This window comes from Rhinolophus sinicus, linkage group LG02 (assembly GCF_036562045.2).
Source record: "Rhinolophus sinicus isolate RSC01 linkage group LG02, ASM3656204v1, whole genome shotgun sequence".
Lineage (NCBI taxonomy): Eukaryota > Metazoa > Chordata > Mammalia > Chiroptera > Rhinolophidae > Rhinolophus > Rhinolophus sinicus.
Genome location: NC_133752.1, coordinates 53,438,968 through 53,464,375, shown reverse-complemented (window position 1 = coordinate 53,464,375; position 25,408 = coordinate 53,438,968). Strand labels below are relative to the sequence as shown.

The window sequence follows — 25,408 nt, the reverse complement described above, 5'->3', positions numbered from 1 at the left end:
GTCATGCATAAGTGGGACAGGTTTTCTTTGTGCAGGAATATCTTGCTTATTACATGATGTCTAGAATTTATGATCTCTGTTATTAAATGTCAGTGGACAAATCCCAATATTCAGTCTTCAAAAAAAATTTTCAAATGCGTCTTGCGGTGGTATAGCCCCTGTGTAGGAACCTGCTTTACATTAAATGGTGAGGCAGGGTCACTAGTAGTGAAGTCTTTGACTTAGGGCCTTAATTAGGCCTGAAAACAGGCATAGTAGGATGTGACTTTACCTGGTTGAATGTGAGTGTCAGTACAACTCCCAACTACTTACTGGATGGTCAGTTTACCAGGCCAACTGCCAAGAGGTTGGCTAGAGAAAAAAGTTCAGGCCTGAGAACGTGAAACAGAGCTTCAGATGGTATAACATGGCTTAAGCTTGCTGGAACACAATAGCACCAGGCAGATGAGCCTAGCATTCATTCAGAAAGGGAGGGGCCCTTTTAGAGCAAAGGTCTTGACTGAGACATAAGTCTAGAAGGCGGAATCTCAAACAGTGTATACTGAAAATGGATACTGCAGCTGCAAGGCAAATTTTATAGGGCAGCATAGAGAGTGAAGTGCTGTTGTCTGTGTGTTTGACTTTTAGCAATCGCATCACAAAATAGCTAGCAATTATTTAAATTGGGAATATCCAGCCAACCATTTATCCATCCATCTATCCCTCCATCCATTAACTCAGTTCTTGTTATATTTCAGTCACTATGAGAATACAAAGCCACCTATATATAAATAAATTATTTTCTCCTTGGAAGGGAGAGAGAGACAAGTAAACAACTAATTATAAAATGAATGATAATGATCTAATAGGGGAGGAAGACAAGAAAATAAATAATTTTAATATAAGAGATAATGGTATAGCTATAATTTAATTTTATCTGCAAACGTTTTGGGTGTTTAATTTTTTTTCTTCATTTGCCTTAGGAATATGCAATGAGAGCTGAATTGTTAGAAGGAAAAGAGTTAATTACTAGCTTAAGTTCCATTAGAGTCTTCCCAATATCTGGATTGCTTAAAATAGAAATATGAGGCAGACTTTTTAATCATTATAGAACTTTTTCTATGGTTAACATCTCTGGGAATATATGAGCATTATTTTGTAATTGGGGTATTCTTTGCTGGGCTTTCATTATGACAGGATTGTTTTTGAACAAATGGAAATTTGGGTGTGAAAAATAGATGTGTTACAGAGCTAAGCCTGCATTTCTATTGTTTCAGAGTTTTGGATGTAAAGCACATTCACTGGGCATTTAATTTTATTCTATATTTTGAAGAGTTCTCCCCTTCCCCATATATTACTCTAGGCATATAGCGTCCACAGCCCTCTATAGTGGAAACTTTTGTAAATATTTAAGCTGTGGGAAAGTTAACTTCTCCTTATCTCAGAAGCTGGAGGGATTTTCTAAAGCTCTAAATGCTACAACTACTCTTCGGTAACAGAAAATAGCATGATCAACAGGTTAAGATTGTGGCAAGTGACCAGACTCATAGTTAACGGTTACTATTTCCTATGGGCCACCACTGTGCTAAGTACATTAGTTCATTTCATCTTTACTGTGATTCTATTGGGTCCTATTGTATCCTTAGTTTATATACAGCAAATGGAGACTAAGAAAAGCTAAGGGATTTGTCCAAGGTCCCAAATTAGGAAGTAATGAAATTAATATTTGAACCCAAGTTTACCCATTCTACCATACTTGCATTGCTATTTGAGTTAGTGTGATATATAACCTGTATTCATAGACCAAGGCTGTGGGTACAGAAGTGGGTATGGTGGGAAAAACATAAGCTTTAGAATCAAATGGACACTGGTTCAAATATAGGTACCATGACTTAGAAGCTTGGGGAACATTACCTAACCTCTCTGAACCTGGTTTTCCTCATCTGTAAAATGGGGACGATGATCATATCTATCTTAAAATATTTTAGGAAGAAATATAAAGGATGTGAATATGCCATAGAATCTGGAACACTGAAGGTGCCCTCTTTCTCCTTTTTTCTGTGCAAAACAGAACTTGGAGGAATAAGTCTGGCTTTATGGAAGCAGGGGAGCTTTGGGAACCTGAGGAAGGGAAATACTTAGTCAAGGAGGCAGAGAAGACTTCAATGAGGAGTGATATTCCAACTGAGACTAGGACGTGTATGGAAGTTAGGTTAAGAGGGTTGGGAGTGTGCTGTTGCAGGCACAGGTAACGTGTTAGGCAGGTAAGTCACTTAACTCCACAGTCCCTTCCTCTGTAAATTTGGCAGCACTGCCCCTGTGTGCCTCACCTTGTCGGACTATTAAGGTGAGGAAGTGGAAGTAAGAATGATTTGCGATGGTAAGACTGCTATATAAGGCATTCATTGTTGTTGATATTATATGATAACCACACAGCATAGAAGAAAAAGGATGGGGTTGAGTCTCCGATATACCCATTACTAAATGGGCTCTGAACAATTCACTCAGCCTTTTCAACGCTCTTCCCTCATTTATAAAATAAGGGGAGTGATGTTTTGTTCACAGGATGCTGGGAGGAGCAGTGAGATGAGTGTGTGGAGATCCTGGAGAAGTACTGGCACTGGCTGTAGTTTGTTCCTTTCCTTTTCGTGCCTCCGCCTGTGGTACTGCACGATGTAAGAAGACGTATGTACAAGAACATGATGTTCACTTGCCAAGCTGTTCAGAGTCTATTGTCAGCTAACTGAACAAAGACATTTTCAGTATATACAGCAGCTCTCTTTTCATCTGTGACTCATGCTGTTGTTTCTGTATCCAAATGAAACTCTTATAGCTGATGGCTTCAGGTTTATCACTTTAAGATAGCGGGAGGAGGAGGTCAGGTGCAAGCTCATCACTCTAGGATGCTGAAATGAGAAACTACTTAGATCCTTAGTGGAAAACAAGAACTCCATAAGGGATGGTATATGGAGCAAACCTTTGGAATAGCTTTCAAACAGGAAGTAGTTTGCCATTTTTGCTTTTATTTGCCAATAATTTGTGTGTAGTCTTCCTGGAAGGAGATAATTTAGTGTAAACACAAAGACTCCTATCTTTTCTTAACAGTAAATGTCCTCTGCTCCTTTTTGTTTGGGGCCGGATGAGGAGCTTTACAAGAACTTTAAAATGAGACCAAATGCAAAAGGTATTGTTTATCTAAGCTGTCTGAGGAACGACACTTGGGGAAAGACTTGAACTCTAAAATAACCTTATGAAAGTTATTGATTCATTTCTTTATGGTTTCTTGCCAAACAAGAACCATTATTTCTGTGCCCAAACTGGAGCAGGCTCAAAGAACCCTTTTTTATGGATTATCTTTTCCTGAAAACCAGACTTGTCAGGAAAATGAAACTCCAGAAATGAAGGCATGAGGCCCCGTTGAATATTGTGGCCCTTTCATTGCTTTGAAGGACACAGTTAATTTTTTAAATTTTTACTGAGTGCAAGAAGGTTTGGGGATAAATGTCTCACTGTTATGTATTTAGTAGGTAGTTTTCGTTAGTTGCACTTCCCCCATGTTAGTTCAATGCCAAAGCTCAGATTCTACCTATGGTGGGCACAAAAAAAGGGCACATCATTTTTCATTCTTCTACATTATATGTTAAAAGTAACTTTAAAAGATAACATAAATTTCATCTACTATATGTGAGAACTGTTCTAGGCATTAGAGACACCACAGTGAACACAGAACAAACAAAATTCCTGTTCTCCTAGGGCTTCTGTTCTACTGGGGAAGAGAGACACCATAAATAAGCCACTGTGTAATATGTCAGTTGGTGAGTGCTAGGAAGAAAACAGTGAAGGAATAGGTTGACAGCAAAATAATGTCTGGGGAGGTGGCGTTCAAACACCCACTTGTACGAAATGAAAGAATAAGCCATGTTGATATTTGGGGTAAGAGCGCTGCAAGCAGAGGGAATGACACGTTCTAAGGCCTTGAGCTGGGAGCATACTTGGGAGTTCCAGGAACAGCAAGAAAACCAGTGTAGCTAGAGCTGGGTGAAAAAGGTTTGGGAGACAGCATAGGAAATGAGGTCAGAGAGAGAGAAATAAGTAGCCACTGGAACTTGTTAAGCAGAAGAGAATATTGACCAGGGGCCATTGAGCTGTGACAATCCTGTCCTGAAGCCATCGCTGAATTCTAACTCCTACCTTGGAGCCTGGCTTACTCTAAGTACCAAGCTATGCTCCCCAGAAAGTGCTTGGGGAGACTCTTAGCACCCATCTCCTCCCAGGTGGTTCTATCAGATCTCATTCATCAGCCCCAAACTTGTAGTCTTCAGCAGGGACCTCCCATTTGACTCAAGGAAGCTTTGAGTCTCCTAAGGGCCCAACACAAGACAGAAGATTCAGTCATTCCTGACGCCAGAAGATCCATCAGAAGTAGGAAAAGAAACTCAAAGAAGGTAGAGGGTTGTGCTGTTTTTCAGGATACCAGGAATCTGAGGCCCAAAGCTGCCTCCAACCAAACCCCCAGGGAAGCCAATGGTCCTGGTCTACCTCCTCCTACCTGGGAGGTTCTTATCAGCTCTGTATCCCAGCACTGAGTTACCTAGAGGTGACTTTGAGAATCTGAGATTTTTGTGAAAATGCTTCATTTAAAGGAATATGTTTTATTGAACAAGTGGGAAATACATATACGCATTATTACTGGTCAAGCTTTTCTAGAAAATTTTAATATGCGAAACAATCACATAAGTTACGTATTTCTGTTACTGAAAAAATAGAAAATATGGATAAGGAAAAAGGAAAAAACAAAAAAATCACCTGGAACCCACACTCAGGAATTACTACCCTTCAGTTTATGTAATTGTGTACTTTGTTTCCAAGCATATGTACCGGGGGTGCCAAAAAAATGTAGACACATGACTTGCATTCATCTTTTGTTATCGGTATATATACTGACTATTACAATTTTAATACAGTTTTTTTCCTGTCCTAAAATGTATATAAATTTTTTTGGCACTCTCTGTATATTTTTATTACAGAAAGTCACCTTCTACATACATGCTATTTTGTAACCTGAAAGCACTGCTTTGGGGGTGCTTTATTCCTTCTTTCTCAGTTTTGGTCAAAGAACTAAAGGGAGTTTAAAATGAAATGAATTATTCAATCATTAAGGTAGCGTTATGCCATTCAGATGAAAGAAAATTTATGTTGTCAGTTGATATACTTCTCTGATAGAATACTATAAATAATTTTCCCCAGAAATTTGAGTATTGATGAGGGATATATTCATTGTTTATTTTTAGCACTAATCAAATGTTCAATAAATACTTAATGCAGTGAAGTAAGTTTTGTTTTTGTTTTTCTTGAAGCATCTTGGTATTACTTTAAAATATTTTGGGATGGGGGTGCTATATTGTTTGCAAGAATGTTTTATTCACATATTATTAAAAATATAAATAGCTGTTTAAACAGATCATATTTTGATTGCTTTTTAGGTTTTTCAAAATCTAATCTTTTAACTCTATATCCTAGAGAAAAATGATTTTAAGGCTATTTCTTTTTCACAGTGTGTAAGATTGGAAGAGAGGATTATAAAGTGACAGAATTGCAATAGTAACATGGAAAATCTGTAAAACTTTACAATGTTATTTCTTTGGATTTCATGGCTTTATCCAAAGTTTTAGCTATTGAGGAACTCTAGTATTCCTACCTTCATAAAGCAATTTTATGAGACCATAGAAATTGATTCGTAAAGTTTTAGACCTGAAAAATATATGGCCATCTATCTAGGCCTTGGTAAAGGGCTCACTTTATTGAAAATTAACCATAAATTATTTACTCTATGAGAACATTATTATAAGGACCTTTTTTTTTTTTTTGACAAGTCTCATGCCTAGATGAAGAACATTTTTTTTTTCAGGTATAGTTTTATTCCAGTGAAGTAATAACCTCCAACATTATGGGGATTTGGTAGCAACATCACTTAAACGTTGTTTTTTCAAGATCTTGCATCTTAATTGGGGTTTCTCAGTTCACATGGATAGATATTTTCTTGAGGGTAAGCAAGTCCTCAGGATTGTTCATTAATGATTTCAGCCAATACTCAGGAACTGTGCTAAGGAATGGGGATATACAAAGAGGAATAAAATGAGATCTCTTTCCTTGAAGAGTCGGTCTGGTGGGAAGACAGATATGCAAACAAATTCAGGAAGGCTTCCTGGGCCCAGATAAATGTAACGTTGAATTAACATAGAGAAAATAATGGTTCCATGAATGAAAGTGAAAAGTTATTCCGCTTTTAGAAGATCATGCTTAGAGTTCAGTAAGCCAAGTCCAGTGACTGAGAGCTGCTGAAAAGTATAATGGACTGTTTTTCAGTCTGGGGTCACTGAGGAAATAATTGAGGTTGTAGAGGAGAACTTAGTAACCGATATGAGAATGCTGCATCTGGGGAGAGGAAAGATGACAGTCACCTTAGAGCCATACGTGGAGCTGGTGTGGCCCTCTAATGTCTGAGTAAAAGGAAGCTATGGGTTCATGGTTACGTCAGCTCAGTAAGACAAAGGCTTTTCCAATTACCTAAGTCATCCTGAAATGCAATCTGTGGATTCATTCCTCCTTTCTACTGCAGTCCTGGATCTTTCCAGGGCTGGGGTCCTAATTCAATAATAATTTCACTCTCTTTTACCTGTGTAGGCTGGAATAGGAAGATGGGAAAGTCAAGGTATTTATGGGACTGTTTTCACTTTGAGAAAAGGAAATGTTTAGAAGATATTTGTTAAATGCCCGTAACATCATAGAAAGCATTTGAATTAAAAATAAATTCTATTTAATGGACCCTTAGTAAGTTCTAGGTACTGTTCAAATCTCTTTAAATACATCATCTCATTTCATCTTTTCAATGAGCTGATGAGTTAAGTACTTTATCATCCCTACTTTAAAGGAGGAACCTGGGACACAGACACCTTAACTTGATAAGGAACAGACCATTAATAAATGGTGACACCGGGATTCAAGCCCAGGTTGCCTTGCTCCGGAGTCTGAGTTCTTAGACTCATAGAGCCTTGTGAACTTGGGCAAATTGCTTAATTTTTTGAATCCTGTTTCCTCATCTGTGAAATGGAAAAGTCATAATAAGGACAGTGCTAGCTCCACGGTCATCATGCATGTATGTGCTTTGTATAGCATTGATATGCACTTTTGTCCCTCTCTGCTGGGCTGGCCCTCTAGGATGATGGCAGAGGTTGGGGAAGCAAAGCCAGCCGCTCTCCTCCAGCACCACAAATGCCTCCTGTCAGTGCTTCCTGCTCCAAGCTCAGGCACAAGTTAGCATAAGATAATGATCAATAATGGTAGCCGTTGGCTTTGCGAAGTTGTCATTTTAATTTAATCTGTATCATGAAACTGATACTGTTTTTATGAAATCAGCAGGGAACCTGTATTACATTGTGCTTGGGAATGAAATTTGTTTTTCCTCACCTACTTGTCCTTGCTCTTTGGGTTTAGAGTAGACTGTAGTTGGCACTCTAGTGCCAATTTCAGAGGAATGCACTATAACAATAGAGAGTAAGAAATTCAGAGGTATTCCAAGTCAGGTTCTAGTACTCATTTGTTTTGACTCAGATGTTTTTGAATTGGCTACTGGGAATGTAATCTCACCTCAGGTTTATCGTTTTATTTTTCAAATGACTTTGGGTTTGAAGCACATTCCCTAAGAGGTTATGCATTTAACATTTCTCAACCAGAAAGGATGACTTTATTTTTGCCTGGGAATGTTGTGTCCATCCATATAAATCTGTACCAGTGCTGGTATTGATGTAGGCAGTTTCTGAGTGCGGGTCGGGATCGTGTCTCGTGAGACCAAAGAATGGAAACACGGACCAGGGATTGGCAAAACGTTTTAAAAAGAGGATAGTTTATTAGAGGCAGGAGAAGAGGTTGCAGCTCTCGAGTGGGGGGGCGGGGGGGGGGTCCTGAATCCGGGGTGCCCCATGACAGAGGCAAAAGCTCTTACTTTTATACCTTCCCTTGCCTGCTTGGGGAAGGGGGAGCTGTTTGAAAAAGGGAACTTGTTTGGAGAATGGAACTGGCGCCTCCTAATGAAATTCATCTTCCAGGTTTGTTCTGCTTGCCCATCCTAAAGGAATTAGCAAAGTAACCCACTCTTATCTATCAGATCAGCTCCGTTTGTCAGGCCAAAATGAATTCTATGATTAACCTCAAGGCCTTGTTACATTATGTCCTGGAACGAAGGAGTGATTTCAAAAGCTGAAGTTTTAGGATATGACTGTCTTTGTTTATTCCACCAGGGACCTCCCTGTCTACCTAGGGACATGCTAGCTCTCCTGTATCAGTATGTGCTCCAGAAAAACAGAAGCAATAGGAGACATATGTGTATCTTTTTATATATATAAAGAGAGATTTATTTTGAGGAATAATAAATTGCTTGTGCAGTTATGGGGACTAGCAAGTTCTAAATCTGTAAGGCAGGCTGGCAAGCTGGACATTCAGGAAAGAGTTGAAGTTGCAGTCATGAGTCTGAAATTTTGAAATTTGTAGGGCAGGCTAATAGCCTGGAAAACCAGGCAATGTTTCTATGTTACAGGGTTTTTAAATTAGGTTTATTAGGGTGACGTTGGTTAATAAAATTATATAGGTTTCAAGTATGCAATTCTATAACACATCATCTACATATTGCATTGTGTGTTCACCACCGAAAGTAAAACCTTCTGTCACCATATATTTGACCTTCTTTACACTCTTCTACCCACCCCCACCCCCTTACCCGCTCATTCTATGTTACAGTTTTGAGGCTGAATTCCTTCCTCTCCAGGAAACCTCAGTCTTTGCTCTAAATTGATTGCTTGTGTCTCATCCATATCGAGTGTAATCTGCTTTATTTAATCAACTGATTGTAAGTGTTAATTACATCTACAAAATATCTTCACAGCAACATCTAGACTGGTGTTTGGCCAAGCAGATGGGCACCATAATCTATCCAAGTTGGCACACAATATTGACCATCACGTTCAGTTTCAGCCTTTTGGTGCAAAACTGTCTGTTGCTAGTATCCACCAGTTTCCCAGATCATCCGGTTCAAGTTGAATGCTAATGTCCTGATGCCTTTATCAGGAGCTTAAGCACTTCTCTTACTCCACCCCAAAATATTTTAATGGAACTTCAATTAGGTGACTGAAGGAAAAAAGGAGGAGAACATTTAGAAAGAAGGAAAACGTCCTCACTAAGCAACTTGTGAGCTGTGAACACTTGATATATGAAGGACCTAAGGTGTGCCAACCAAGGACAACACCTGCTCTGAGGGGCTTTCAGCCTGGTCCAGCAAGCTAACAGGAATGTAAATGAGCACAGGAAACAGTGGGGTCACAGAGAATCGTGAGGAGCCACACCCAAGTGGGGGTGTGAGGTGTGCAGGGTTAAGGGTTAGGAAATGATTCATTCTTGAGGTTGAGACTTGAAAGAGGTGTGTGGGCATGCAAACTGTCCCCAAGAGAGTAGGGGAGGAGTGGACCTATCCAGAGAAGGGAATGTTTTGAGACGCAAGGGAGTCTGGGGCTGTCCAATGGCTTGACCAACTTGCATGGAGGGATGAAAGTCTCAGGACTGTGAGATTTGCCAAGACCAGGGCTAGAGGCGAGGGCCAGATTATGACCTTTGCATTTTATCCCATCAGAGGTAAAGATGAGCCATGCCACAGTTTTACACTGGAGATTAACCTGGGCAACATTCTTATAAGAGGTTTAGTGTTTAAAACTCAGCCAACAGTATGGCGGTTTTCAACCCATATAAAGTGGGAGTTTCAGCTCGCAAATCTCTGGGAAAATGTATTTCAGTACAGTCTGTGGTATCTTTAATGCTTCAATTTGAAGTTATGAGAGCAGCCTTTGAAAGAACAGAAACTGGTCTCTATGGGATCTGTGTGATAGTTGGTCTCAAAGGTACTTTAAAATGGGCACAAGTGAAATAGAGATTCAGCATGATGGAAGGTAGAAAATAGGAAGGACATTTCTAAGACTTTTGCACTAAGTACATTTTCACTTTTCTGTTTATGACCATCACTTTCCTTTCCAATTAGTTGAACTGACATAGTGTCATCAATTTATGTTTATTTAATACCCTCATGTTCATAATCCCAAATAATGTGTGAGGTCCTTATGGATGGTGCCCATATTTATACTTTATTTGTACCCCCAATATGCCTAGCATGCAGTTGGACATACTCGTAATAGCCACTCCATATGTTGGTTGAACTATTTACTCAAGTCCTTCTTGTTTCTGACGGACATGAGAGTATGTGGTAGCAAAGAGCTGGGAAGTGCTGATAGTTATCTGGTGGAAAATTCTGCTTTTCGGTTGCTGGTTCGTGCTAGTCCAAGTGCCATTTTTCCTTTAAACAGGCTTTGAGGATTTCTTCTGGTTAACAGCAAAGCGAAAGTTCACGTCAGGGAACAGCTTGTCCTCCTGACGTTTCAGGTCAATCGATGGCTTTTACTCTGAATATCGACAGCTCTCTGCTGCATGCCCTTGTTTTTGGCTATGTGGGTTGACTGTGGTGAAATGGATTATATTGCTTTTATTGCCTCTCGAGGTTTACTCAGTGCCCAGCAAGCACTGTGTGTGCCTGTGACTTCCTTTTCTTTTTAATTGTTCAGACTGTGGGCTCTTGATGGTGATGCTTTTGTGTGCTCATACTTTGACCGCTCAATTTTTAACTCAGAGCTTATGCTTCTTTGCAGGACGCCACAATTTGGGAGCCTGACTCATGCCAGAGTTGCCGTTGCCATGGTGATATTGTTATCTGCAAACCTGCTGTTTGCAGAAATCCTCAGTGTGCTTTTGAGAAGGTACAGTATCCTAACTGTATCCTAAATGTATTGGGAGAGTCAGTGAATTGTAGGGTTTTTGCATTTTTTTCAGCCATCCTGTTTTGACATTTATCCAAAATTAATTGGAAGCTTCATGAAACACGAGAGAGAATTTTTACATATCATATCTAAGAATACTTTAATTTCTGTTTATTGAGCATCTAGTACTCTGGTACTCAGTTAAAGGTTTTACAAATGTTATCCCATTTAATATTATGTGGTGTATATATCTTCACCCCCACTTTACAGATGAGGAAAGTGAAGCCTGGAGATTTTAAGTCACTTAACTGTGACTATGCAGTTAAAAAAGAAACTGCTGCCCAGAGATTTTTTCCTGGGTCTGACAGTTTCCAAAGCTGCTGATACTAACCGCACCACTTACAAGCAATTGAATGGATTGAAAGTCAGGATCGATTACTTAAAGATGATTTTCTTAAAATATTATTTGTTCTGATTGTATTATTATGCTGTCTTTGGCTCCCTAGGCACATAAGAAAGGCTGTGATTCAAGAAATCTCCTAGTATTTGACCAAGTGTATGAGGAATATTTTATACTGTCCCTTTTGTTAAAATTTTTCAGTTTTTTCTAACTGTACATCTATTCTGTGAGAATTTTTTTTTCCAGATGCCGACTCTTTTCTTTCTAAAGCAAGTCTATTAAAATGAAAAAACAGAAGCTTCAAATTTGAACATTTGTAACTCCCTGGAAAAGACCAATTATTTTTTCTAAAAAAGCATTCTGTCAATTTCACAAGCATAGTTTATTTTTATAGTTTGCTTCCTCCTACCATAATAATTAATCTTGAGCTTTTATTCCATATAGTGCTAATAAATTTCTGTTTGTTTCTAACATTGGAGTGAAGGTTTTGTATACCTTTAAGGCATTACTCAATTTCTGCATGGGTATATTTCTGAGAAGCTGGTTGTACATCAAATGTTGGTAAATTTGATAATATTTTGTTGTAGATTATTGGGCTTTCTATTTTATGGAGTAAACACTCCTAAAAGATCACTGTTTAGCTTGCTGAGTAATTCATGTCAGGTTCTGAACTGGTCATATGATGGTCAGGTTCTGAACATGCCTTTCTCCATGTGACATAAATAATTGTATATCACAGAAGAAGCCCTGAACTAAATGTTATAAGACATAGACTGTCTTGCTGAAAACTAAATGTGTTCTATGTCAGGGGTCAGCTGACAGAATCTAGCCAGCTGCTTATTTTTATATGACCTGTGAACGAGGTATGGTTTTTACATTTTGAAATGGTTGGGAAAAAATCAAGAGAACAAAATTTCATGGTGTGAAAATTACATGAAACGAAGTTTCAGGGTCCATAAATAAAGTTTTATTGAAACACAGGCAGACTCATTTGTTTATGTATTGCCTGTGGCTGTTTTATAGTGACAAAAATTTTATAGCTGTGATGTAGACCACATGTGGCCCCCAAAGGTTAAAACATTTACTACCTGGCCCTTTATAGAAAAAGGTTGAATCTTGTTGTATACCAAATGTGATTTTGTCCCTTTCCTAATTTTTCTCATCTCAGTAAATGGTAACTCCCGTCTCTCAGTTTCTCAGGCCAGAACACTTAGCGTCATCCTCAATTCCCCACTTTCTCCCACATCCCACATCCAGTGCATTAGCAAATACCCCGGCTTTTCATAGAACAGTACATTCCATGTGCCGCTACTCTGCTCTTGCTCTGGTTCCACCTGTTACCATCTTTGGCTTCCTTTTCACAGTAATGTCTTAACTTGTTTCACTCTTTTTTCTGTACTTGCCTTTTTTACTGTAATCTTGAGATAGCTGCCAGGGTGTTCCTGTTAAAATTGAAGACAGATCATGTTACTTCTCTCCTTAAACCCTTCCAATGGCTTCTCTTTTCACTTAGAGTAATTCTTCACGATGTCCTTTAAGGTGTTACTGTGCTCTTCTAATTAACCAACTGTTCTCTCTCAGTCTGCTTCAGACACCACTCCTGCTTTCAATTCACCAGATATGCCAGGCATCCTTCTGCCATAGGGCCTTTGCATTCTGCTATTCCCACAGAGATTGCTCTCCCTCTCTCTCTCTCATGCATACATGTATGTATGTATGTATGTATGTATGTATGTATGTCTAAAAAAGATATATGGCTTGATCTTTTACTTCAAATTTTGTCCAAATTTCTTTCTATTTAAAATCTCAAACCTGCACCCCTATTACACATTTCCTATTCCTCTTCCATGCTTTATTTTTTTTCTTGGCACTAAGTACTACTTAACATACTGTATATTTACTGATACTTCTTATTTCCCATCTCTTTTGTTCACTGTATATCCTCAGCACCTACGGTAGCATCTGGCATGTGTGTGGTACTCACTAAGTATTTTCTGACTGACTGAGTGAATGAGAGATGAAGCTAGAAAGTTGGTAAATTCAAGTTATGGAGGGCCTTGTGTGCTGTACTATGAAGCTTGGAGTTTCGTTTTTAAGATGATAGAATACTAATGAAGGTTTCACACATATGGGTAGAATGGCCAGCTTTTCTTTTGGAAAGATCTCTCTGTTTTTTAAAAGATAATACATGATATTAAAAATGAGGAGACTAGTTCAGAGGCTGTGAGACTAATCCAGATGACGGATGAAGATGTGAATTGGAACCCTGGCTGTGCAGGGATAAAGAGGAAAGAGCAAGCTCAATAAATATTTAGGAGATAAATCAGCAGGATTGATGAAGTTAGGAGGGCAAGGAAAAAGGAAAGATGCCTCCCATATTTATGGCTTGATGACTAATCGGTGAGTTGAACCATGAACTGATATTGGGAACATAGGAAAGTAAGGAAAAGCATCCCATCTGGGAGGGCAATGATGATTTCAGTTTGGTGCACATTCAGTTTAAAGTGTCCATGGAAAAACTAGATGGATACTTTAAAAGGGCAGCTGGATATATGAGTCTAAAACTCAGAGGAGAAGACAAGGTTGGAGATGTAATGTGGGTATCATTAGCATATAGATAGTAGTGCAAACCTTTAGAATTAATGAGCTCATCCAAAGAGACAGTGTGAAAAAATGAGTACAAGACCAAGGATGGAATTTGGGGAACACAGTCATTTAAGGGAAGGTGAACATAAGAGAGAAAGTCTAAGCAGATTAAGAAGACATGGTCAAGAGGTAAGAAGTAAGAAATGGTCAGGCAAGAGAGCAGTGTTTTGGTATCCAGAAGAGGAGAGAGAAGAGGAGGAGTTTGTAGCAATAATGCTGACTACAGGTGAGGGAGTAACTGGGAGGAGAATTTAATATGGTCCAGTGTATTTGGCAACATGTAGGCCACTGGGGACCACACTGAAGTTGGGGTCAGTGGAGTGGCAGGAATGGAAGCTGTACTGAAGAGGATTGAGGGGTGGAGGAAGAGTGGGGAAAGGAAGGCCAAGTAAAGGCTACTCTTTCAGGGAGCTCCACAGAATGGAAGGGAAGAAATGGGACATTAGGCAAACACCAGTACATCTGTGAAGTTTCTTTGAATCTCTTATCCCCTCCCATCGAGCCTCCTGGGTATGCCATGGCACTTTGTGCTCACTACAGCCTTTGACCAGACTGCAAATGCCTGTTTATTTGTCTGCTGCTTCCTCCAGACTCTTAGCAACTTGAGAGCAGGAACCTTTTCTTCTTCACTATTACAGCCCACCAGAGAGCACGTGTGTAGTACACAGAGGATGCTCAGTCAATGCTTGCAGAATGACCAAACAAGGGAAAGGAGAGTGTTCTGTGTTTTTTTCTTTTTCTTTTTTCCTTTCCTTTCCTTTCCTTTCCTCTCCTCTCCTCTCCTCTCCTCTCCTCTCCTCTCCTCTCCTCTCCTCTCCTCTCCTCTCCTCTCCTCTCCTCTCCTCTCCTCTCCTCTCCTCTCCTCTCTTCTCCTCTCCTTTCTTTCTTTTTTTCTTTTTGATATTAGCATGACAGAAATATGATCACCTTAGGAAAGAAAGGGGAAGGACTTAGAAGAGAGAGAAATTGAAGGTAGGGCCGGTAGGGTAGGGAAGAGAGACAAAGGGACAGAATAAATTAATTAGAAGGAGTGGTTTAGGAAAAGAACATTCTCTAAAAGTGGAAAGAAAGAGCCATGGATGGGTACAGATATAGTTAAATTTGTGGGTAAAAAGATGGCCGGAATACTGAAGTAGTTCATACTTAATGAGCTTACTTTGTGAAGACTTTGAGGTCCGGTTAGGAGTTGGAAGAGAGTAGTGAATGTTAGGAGCTGTCACTGAGGGGAGAAAGTACTGAGTAAGGTTAAGGTAAAGCATTTGTGGGTGGTGTTAAGGGCCCATGGGAGCAGGAGGACCATCTATCTTTGGGGGTACCAAGCTGCACAGTGCAATGATTTTCTCAGCAATGATTATCAGCCAGGTATAAGAACAAGGCAAATTGTGGAATATATCCAGGATTGGAATTCTGCCATATTAATGGAGAAAAATAATAGAGATGCAAGAAGTGTGAGGCATTGAGACTAACATGAATAGGAAAATGAAGCCAGCTTCCTTGAGTGACTACAAGGAAAAGAAGTGCTCAAGGATCTCTCTGAAGGATGTGAGATGAGTGGGAGTGAAGGTAAGAGGGAGCTAAGGGCTAGGAGGCTCAGATGCAGAGTTGAAAGTTCCTAGTAAAGAATAATTTGGAGTGTGGACAGGTCTCAAGGTTGACTATGACTGTGTGACACTCAAGTGAAGTAGAGGTGAAGATTGTTTGAATTGAGGTGGTCAAGAACGTACAAGGATAGAATGCTAGGCTGATCACTGCCATGGACATTGAAATTGTCAAGAATCATGTCTAGCCATAGGGTTGAAAAGAAACTGAGGCCCAGGTGTCAAGTCTTTAGTGAGTGAGTATGAATGAGTGATCAGCAAATTGGTGAATGATAGTAATAAGGAAGAATGACATAATTGGAGAGCTGAACTCCAAGGAGGTAATGAGAGGGTTGGACCAGATGGCCCCACCATAAGAAACTTTCAGCTCCAGGATCATATGAGTATGTCACAAAGCATTTGGGTTCTTTATTTTAAGTAATGAAATAGATCATAGAATGATAGAACTGCAAGAGGACTTTAGAATTCATTTAGTCAGTCTTTCTTATTTTATAGACACAGAAACAGACTTTTAGTGGTTTAGTCACAGCTAGTAAGTGGCACAGCCATGGCAACAACCTGAGTACCTGGCCCTTGACCCAATGTAATTTCTACTCTACCGTGTTGCTTTTAAGTTTTCCTTTGTGTTTCTCAGCAACATGTGTTGTTATTCAAATCTGCTGATGTATACTTATATTAGTTCATGGCCCAAGTTAATGACTCACCATTGCACCCTAAACTAAATTATGATTATTATTATCATTAATAATATCTTGAGTTCCTATCATATTTTTAAAATGTTTTAAAAGCCCTTTTACAATTTACGTTTTGCTCATGGATTGACTGGTAATAACCTAGTGTCAATGGCAATTCTAATAGATATTTGTATCTATCTATCTATCTATCCATCTATCATTTGCAACAATACATAATAGATTCTATATTCATATCCTGTATCCATATAGAATAGCTAGCTGGATGGCTAGCTAAACAGGGACAAAGAAAAGAGACAGAGACAGAGAAAGACTGAGAAAAAAAGAACAGAAGCATTTTGAATCTTGACTATTTAATCCAGTCCTATGAGAATCAATCCAGTCTTAAGGATGTCTGGAGAATATATATCTATAGAGAATAATACCATGCAAAGGAACACTGTATTATTACTTGGGGTGGGATTCTGGCTGTAAACCTTAATGCAGATAATAATGGTATTTATCTAATCCAGTTGTTGTGAGAATTTAATTATATATATATAGAGATGTGTATATATATGTGTGTGTATATATATGTGTATATATGTGTGTGTATATATACACACACATATATACATATGCATACATATATGTACATATATACATACACGTGGCTATTATTAACTACTCAATAAGTGTTAGCTATGATTATCAAATGATCATAATGATTGTTAGTTTGTTCTTCTAGATGCCAGGCAAGTAGTCTTGCCCAGCTCCCCTCGTGATCTTCATTGACGTCTCTTGCACATGCTGCCACTTCCTAGTGCAAAGCCTGGAGGGGCAGTAGGCTTATGGGTTTTGTGCAGCCCCCATCTCACAAAGCTAAGCAAGGTTATGTGGTGTGGTAGCAAGAACGCCTTGTCTCTCCTTCTCTAAGCACCGCATGCATTCTTTTTCTCTTCCTTTAGCCCCAATCACCTCTTTCATGTTCAACCAGAAGTTCAATAGATAGATTCAAGATGGGGACCGCTTCACTGCCACTGATTAATGAAGAATATTGTATTTATGAATTGAGTTTTCAGGGCCAAATCTGAAAATCAGTTTTTATGTACAACAAAGAAAACTAACTTGGGGACATAAAATATCCCTTCAAATCTTCCATTCCACCTGCCTTTCTCCATTGCTCTCTGTTTCCATGTTAGAATGTAAACAATACTCAGATTATCTCATTTTCTATCTGTATTAAATTTTTAGTGCAAATTAGGCTAGTGTAGTTTCTACATTCCACTGTCTTAGTGGAAATTAGACAAAGGTGGTTTTCTCTTGGGGTTCGGAGGGCACTTTTCTGAAAAGTCATTAACATTGCATGGTATGTACAACTTTATAAGATCTCATATTATATGTTTATCTTTTATCAAGCAAATATGAAGAAATTAGTGATTACTGTTGCTGGTGCATTTATCTGTTTAATGGATTAACAGTTGTAAAATCTTAGTCCCATTTCTCTCCCACTCTTGTGGATGTAGTTATATAAAATTAGAATTCTTTTGTCGGTGTATTTTTAAAAAAAGAAGCAGCCCCAAATCACAAGGAAAGATTAATGCACACATCCACACATACCCAAACACACTTTTTTTCATTTTACTGGCTGAATTCTTTTTAGGCTCTGACTCTGGGAACAAGTTATGATTTCCTGGCTAATGCAGGATCTCCTACCATTTTTGATCAAAATCACTGATTGACTGTTCTGCCACAATCTAGGCTTGATGAAATGCTAAGATATATCCAAAAAAAAAAAAAAAATGTATACAAGTGGACACCTTGGTCAATGTTGCTCAAGCAGTAGTTTGCCATAATCAGAAGTGTCTGGACGCTGATGGTAACCACTTTGAGCACCTCTTGTAATTGCAGAAGTCAAATGTCACTTGTATTCATCTTTTGTTATCAGTATATATTGAGTAGTACAATTTTAATAGTTTTTTCCTTTCTTAAAATGTGTATACATTTTTTTTTTTTTGGAACCCTTTGTATATAGTAGAGGAGCAAGATGAGTCAGAGGATCTAATAAAAAAATCACTGGCCCCAAAGATAAATGCCAGCTCTTTGCTCCATCATTTTAATAACTCTTAGATAAATGGATTCTTCATAATGGCAAATGAATGGTTAGTTAACAACTTGCCAATAAATTCTGGGGTAGCCCATTTCCTTAATAGTATCCCATTTTGATAGGAAACACAATGACAATTATAGAAGCCTTGAAAAACAATGTCGATCTTTACTGGAGTCCATGAATTCTACCCAGCTCCCCACAGTACCCATGATGCCTCAACAATGCTGTTTCCTCTCCCAGCTTTGTCATTCAGTCTCTGGCCCTGTGTGCCTTGTCACTCTGTGTCCCAGGCAACAGTGCACATCAAAACTTCAGCTACTCCCTGCAGGCTGCATTGGGCCTCTGTTGGAAAACTGGAAGACCTGCCTGCTCTCTGGCCACCTCCCACCTTCATCCAGGTCTTCTCTTTTAGGGAAATATAGTTGTTCTCTCAACCTGACTGCTTTCCTTATGTGACACTCAGATGAAACATGTCTAGTTAATAAAATTCTTCACTTCATTACACGTGAAAAGATATAGACAATTTTCAAGGAAATTACTTTCACAAGGGGATTCATTTTATCTTGGAGAGAAGCTCATCTTGACAGAGAATCCTTTTTGTTAGTTCACTTGGTTTATCCTGTCTGTTGTTGTCACCTGTGCAAACTCATGAGATTTAGTGAATCTGAGATGGCGCGGGGTGTGATGAACCATTGTGACTATATTTGCGGCTGCTGTTTTACACTGAGCCATTTTTGAATGCTCAGGGAGAAGTACTTCAGATAGCTGCCAACCAGTGCTGCCCTGGGTGTGTGTCAACGACTCCTGGATCTTGCCATCATGAAAAGAAAATCTATGCGGTAAGTGTTTTCTGACCCATAGTTGATTCTGTGTCTGTACATCACTGACAAGGAAAGGGAAAGCTGAATGCTAACCTTGTGTTGACAAGAGAGTTTTTCTTTTTTTCTTTGTCTGGCTGTGGAGGACAGGAAACTCATTTGACTTTCCATGGACATTTGTGTTTCCTGAATAAGATGAAAACTGTCCTATTTATTCCAGAGGCCCTATGTAAATATATGTAGATTGAATTTGTGTCTGTATAAAAGATAGTCTGAGAATGTTGATGTTGAACAAGTTGTGATGTTAAATAATAAAAGTGCCACCTGGTCTTTGTATTCCATATACATTTTTTTCAGTTGATAGTTACAAACAGCCCAGAGTGGGTGAGTAGAACAGATATTATTAGTCCCGTGTTAAAAATGAAAAAGTTGAATTGCAAAGAGCTTACGGTACTTGCCCAATATGCCAATAAGTGGTATAACTTGGCCTAGAATTCTGGTCTTCTTACTTCTAACTCAGGCCTCTATCCATTCGGGCAGAGTTTCTAAACTTCAGCGCTCTTGACATTTTAGGCTTTTTTGAAGGACTGCCCTATGCATTGTAAGAAATTTAGCAGCGTCTACCCATTAGATGCTAGTGTTGTTTCCCCCTGTTCCCCCCCACCAGTCCTGACAACTAGAAACGCTGCAGGCATGGCCAAATTTCCCCTAAGGGGCAAAATTCTCACCTATGCCCCGTTTAAAACCACAGTACTGGAAATCGATCCTAAAGTTCCTTTATTACACTTTCTCATTCCAGATCCTTTAGGATTAATTTAGAGATGTTAAATACTGATTAAAAAGTACCATTAAAATAGAAATTATGAAAATGGAATGGATACTGTTCATCTTCACTCATACCTACATGTTACCAGGAGGCAGCGGGTGAGGTTGAATGTGATGGAAAGAGCTTCTTTGCTTTCATCCTCATCTTCCATCTGACATAAAACTTTCCGCAAGTTAGTGTCTCTACCCATTCAGGACAGCGCATAGGTCAGCAGGATTCCATATAGCCACTCTCAGCTGCTATTCAGTGTGCGCACCTAAAACTCAGTGAGTACAGCACACTTTCCCGTGGGACAGGATCGTCTCACTTGAGCCACTGTCGCCTCATTACCTGAGGAGGCCCTCTTTCACTTCTGCACCGTGTGTTGCTGAAACACATCCAAGCCTGATCTGTGTTGGGAATATCTTCATACTACGTATCACCTGTGCTGGTCGGTTCAGTCTGTTATGGAGGGTGATGTACGTTTTACGTTCCACAGAAAAGGATCCCTGTGACATAGAAAGTGCTGCAGGGCAGATTGGTAATGGGAATAATGTCAGCTCATAATAATTGGAATAGGTGTGCGGTTCAAGATCAAAAACATCAAACCGAATCATTCAAATAAAAGAGTACATAGGATCAAAATAAGGTCAGGATCTGGGCAAAATCAGAAATATCAAATAAGAGGTGGTACCAGGGACATGGAGAATCACAGTTCAATAAATCTTTGCATGGACCACTCTTAATAACACTTATCATTTACCCTCTCATGTTATACTTGTACACATGTGCAATCTTTTTATCTTGATTTAAGAGGCCTGAGAACCTTGACAATATTTTCTATATCGTTAGAGTGATCTTCCTTGCCTCTCACCTAACCTGGCTCTGAGCACTGAACTTTTACTGGAGTAGGTGTTCAATAAATATTGAAGACTAGAGAACTCAAATAATGAGTAAATCCCTTCTCCAACTTATCCATGTCCTTGTCCCAAGGGCATGTTTGTCCTTGACCAAGTGCCTGTGTGGCTGGGCAGTGCTAGGACCACAGATCTGTTGATGGGTTAGTTAGAAATCCGCTTGCCCTACGTTTTCTGGGAGAGTTCAAAAAGTCTTCCTTCTGCCTGCCTCCCTTGCAGGTCACCCCTTCTGCTGTAGTATATCATGTGGAAAGCTCTAAACTGAGTAAGAACATATGAGGTCTGACAATTAAGTTCATGAATTAATCCTAGAAAAAGTGCTACACACCTCACTGCTGAATATCACTACAGTCATACAGTTACTTCCAAGTACTCCCCTTGGGAAGCTACGCAGTGATGCCACCGCCTAGTCCACACTTCAAAGCAATTTTGGAACACTTTTCCTGGAATGGCCATCAGAGCTGTCATCGTGTTACCTTTGATGTCCTGAATGTCATCAAAATGTCTTCCTTTCAATATTTCCTTTATCTTTGGGTAAAGAAAGAAGTCACTGGGGTCAGATCAGGTGAGTAGGGAGGGTGTTCCAATTCAATTATTTGTTTACTGGCTAAAAACTCCCTCACAGATAGTGCCATGTGAGCTGGTGTGTTGTCATGACGTTGGCAAAAAGTTCAGGTTGTCTAACTTTTTCATGCAGCCTTTTCAGCACTTCCAAATAGTAAATTTGGTTAACTGTTTTGTCTAGTTGGTACAAATTCATAATGAATAATCCCTCTGATATAAAAAAAAAGGTTAGCAACATCGTTGCAACAAGTTCGCAAACTTAATTGTCTGACATCATATCCATGTGTTATTTTCCCATATGTGACTTTCAAAATGTACTCCCTCAGAAAATGTTAAAATTATATTTCTGGTACTTGATATAACTGAGGAAAAGGCTGAATTTAAAGAACTGTAGTTTGACGGAAAAAATTTCTGGTGGTCTATTTCTTCAAATAGAGATAGAAGAATGAATTTAAGTTAAGAGAAAAATCTTCCAATTTTAGTCTTAATAAGGTTAAAATGATCACGTTTCTTGTCTTCCTGTCTTTCTTTCCTCTCTTCCTTTCTTCACTTCCCCTAGATTCTTGCTAAGTCCTTCTTAATATTATTCATTTTCTTGAGTAGGTTAAATGCTGATCTGGGTTTGCTCTGAGTCTCACTTTGTCACTTGCATCCCACATTATTTCCCCCCCCCCTGAATTTTTGAGCCTTTTTTGGGGGGCAGGGGGGGTCTTCAGCTTGCTTGGGAAACAGTTTCCAGAGCACTTTCCCCTCTTGCTGAGCAGCAGTAATCCTGTCTGTAGCCTCTGGCTTCCATCCCATAGGGCAGGTTATGGAGACTTTCTTCCAGTACCTATAAAATAGCCTGGTGTTTTAAGAACTCTGGAATGGTGATCTGAAGTGAAAGCTTTCCCCTAAGGGAGAGATTTGGAAGAGGCTCTAGGATAGAGTGAGTGGGGCAGGAGGGGAATTATTGGAAATGTCCCCAGAGAATAGGGTTGAAACAAAGGAAAGTGAAGGATGGGTGGAGCTCAGGGCAGCATGAGGAAGCCTAGCTTTCAGGAAACAGACTTGCCTGGCTAGAGGACCTCCTTTGCCTGCAGAGTAGGCAGCATCTTGCACAATGAGCATCCCAGCAAGTCAAGGCAAGTCCCAAGATCTTCCCTGGAGTGAGGAAAACACTTAAGCCTTTTGGCTGACTCCAGGTTGTTTGATAGTTTTACATCGGCTTATTACAGCCCGCATTTGGGGGACCGTTTCATCCATGACCTCCCAAAAGCTATCCCTTGAAATTAGCATTTGGATTTCTGCCCAGCCTTGCCAACCAGTCAGGGAGACAAGCCTGAAATATATTTTCCTAAAGAGTGTTGAAATGCTTTTCCCCTGTTCTTTTCCTCACAAATTAGCTTGTGAAAGGGAGGGGAAAGGACCATTAATTCCGTTCTTTTCCTCTGCACTAATTTAATCCTAGTACCAGATAATGTCATGTCTGAAAAGATAATGCTTGAAGATTAACTGAAAAAGGAAGTGGCAGGTGGTAACACCCTCGTGCCTGCATGGGATTGAGGCTAAAAGAAGAACTAATTTTTGTGTGTGAAGGAAGAAATGAATATTGAATTCTGCAGCCTTTTTCTTCTCAACATAGAGGATGTAATTATAATATGCACTGAACATTCCCAGATATTTAGTATTCTATAACTTCATACCAGAACAAATTACATGAAGAAAAATTATTTTGTTGTTCTGTCAGTAAAGCCAGGCAAATACTTTATGACCTTATCTTTCCTTTGGACTTATGTCAATAGCCAAGCTGACTTGTTAGTTGGCTATGCAGAAGAATATATTTAAGATGTCTGCAGAATGCGCTTTTTGCCTGGTGTCAAAAGCTCATATTTTCAAAAAGTATTAATGAGGTTAAGATGACACAGCTAAAACCAGGTCTTGTGGGAGCATTTTATTTTATAGCTATTATTCCTTGATTTTACAAAGCTTTTTGCTGCTACAGTGTTTACAAAAAATAAGGCTTTTGTAAATGGGTATATAGAACACTGACGTTATATACAGAGGGTGCCAATAATGTATACACATTTTAAGAAAGGGAAAACTGTATTAAAATTGTAATACTCAATATATACCGACAACAAAAGATGAATACAAGTCACGTTTGACATCTGCAATGACAAGAGGTGCTCAAAGTGGTTACCTTGAGTGTCCAGACACTTCTGATCACAGCGAACACTGTTTGGTGGACCTCTGTGGTGAGCGTGTAAACTGTTCCTACACCACAGCAGAAGCCGCAGGACTTGTTGCTGAGCGAGGCCTCCCAGATCCTCCCTTGTGCACATCACACACAGCACCGTGCGTCTCAGGCTTACCAAGAATGCGTGCAGTTGTTAGGTGTGCTGGAGGTTCTGGTGCATACTCACGCCTCCATCATCGTTGTACTTCCACAATGTTCTCGAATTTCAAATACCACTTCAAAATGGTCTTATGCTCTTCAAATGACAACCATTTTTCTGCCATTTTGTTTGACTGTCCTGCCTGGTACATGGCGATGCTAGCATTCATTTGATTAATGCCATCTTTTGAGCGAATGTCATACTATACATTGCTACCGTAATTCAGTTCAACTTCGAAAAGTAATTCATAGATAACATCTCTTAAAATGTATATACATTTTTTGGAACCCCCGGTATATATCAGTATGTGCTGAACCCCTTGGTCTCTAGTCTCCCTTTGGTGAGAGAGTTGTCATGTTTTAGGGATTGGAGTAGAAGGTGAAAATGGAGGGGATTTATGTGACTTTCCCCTAGTGAAAGGTGGGAGTAATTCCTTCCCTCTGTGCATTGTGGGTTACCAGCTGATGTTTCTTCCGCGGCTTTGACATCAAGCTATGCAGTCTTCCTGTGGAATGTTCTTTGTTATTCCCATAATTCTTCAGTTTATTTTGAAGAGGGAATCCCCTGCTTAATTTTATTTCTCTTGAGTTAAATAATAGATTCATGTCATCACAGAGTTTGAAGGTACTGAAGAGATTAACTAATACAACCCTCTCATTTTACAGATGAAAAAATTTTGATGATTGACAGATTATTATAATTGATTTTTGTGGCCTCTCTCTGAAAGGTGGTGTGATTGCAAATGTTTAAGAAATGACAGTGTTTTCTTAATAGTAAAAAACCCAATCTTGTTTTAATGGAATGAAATGCCTAGAAACAATCTTAGAAACAATCTCCTAATTTTAATAGAATAAAGAAGTTCACTTCAAGTTGTTTTATATGTAGTCTTCAAATTTTACTTTACTTAATATAGTATATAAATGATTCGTTAGATATTTTAAACAGTAATTTGCTCTCTGATGACAAAAATAAAAATATGTTTATTGGTGAAATTTTTGAAAATAGAAAAGTATACAAAAGCAGAGAAAAAAATCCACTAGTCATTCCAAAAATCTAAAAGCTGCTGTTATTGTTCTTTCAGTTTTCTGGGGTGGGTGTGGCAGTGGACATGGAGAGAGAGACAGATAAATGGATAGATACAGGTATATGTTTTTACATAATAGTAATTATACCATGTATACAATTTATATCTTGCTTTTTTTATATAGCATTATGGTGTAAATAGTTCCCTAGCCTACTTTTAGAGAACATGATTTCCTATTATTAGGCATTTAGGTAGCTTCCAGTTTTCACTAAAATATTTCCAATTTTGCCATAAAGAACAATGAGATGGAAATCCTGGTATTTAAACTTTTTTGTGTATCATTGATTATTTTCTTCAGATAACTTCTTAAAAGAGAAATTAGTATATCAAAGCATCTAAAGATTTTGAGCATTGAAGCTGTGATATCTGTGGTCATTAGTAAATCAATTTTAAATTGTCTGTGTCTGATGATAAACCCAGTGGAAACATCATAAATAGTACAGTCCCTGCCTTGCTGAGTTATTCCAGGTGCCCTAGTGAGGAAGACTCTGTGTAGGAGAATCTCACTGCGCGCTGAAGCTTCACTAACACTTAGCTACTATGAATTTTAAACTCCTCTCGTGCCTTTTACTAAATATTATCCAATTT

The 25,408-nt window shown here is 39.0% G+C and overlaps 1 protein-coding gene across 1 annotated transcript in view; it reads left to right on the top strand.

Annotated features, from left to right (window-relative positions):
* The window catches only part of FRAS1 (Fraser extracellular matrix complex subunit 1), a 423,789-nt gene that overhangs the window by 149,920 nt on the left and 248,461 nt on the right, over positions 1-25,408 (top strand). Inside the window, exons 3-4 of the mRNA XM_019720206.2 lie at positions 10,722-10,829; positions 19,001-19,093. Of these exons, the coding sequence (XP_019575765.2) occupies positions 10,722-10,829; positions 19,001-19,093 (201 nt within the window). The remainder of the gene's footprint in view (positions 1-10,721; positions 10,830-19,000; positions 19,094-25,408) is intronic.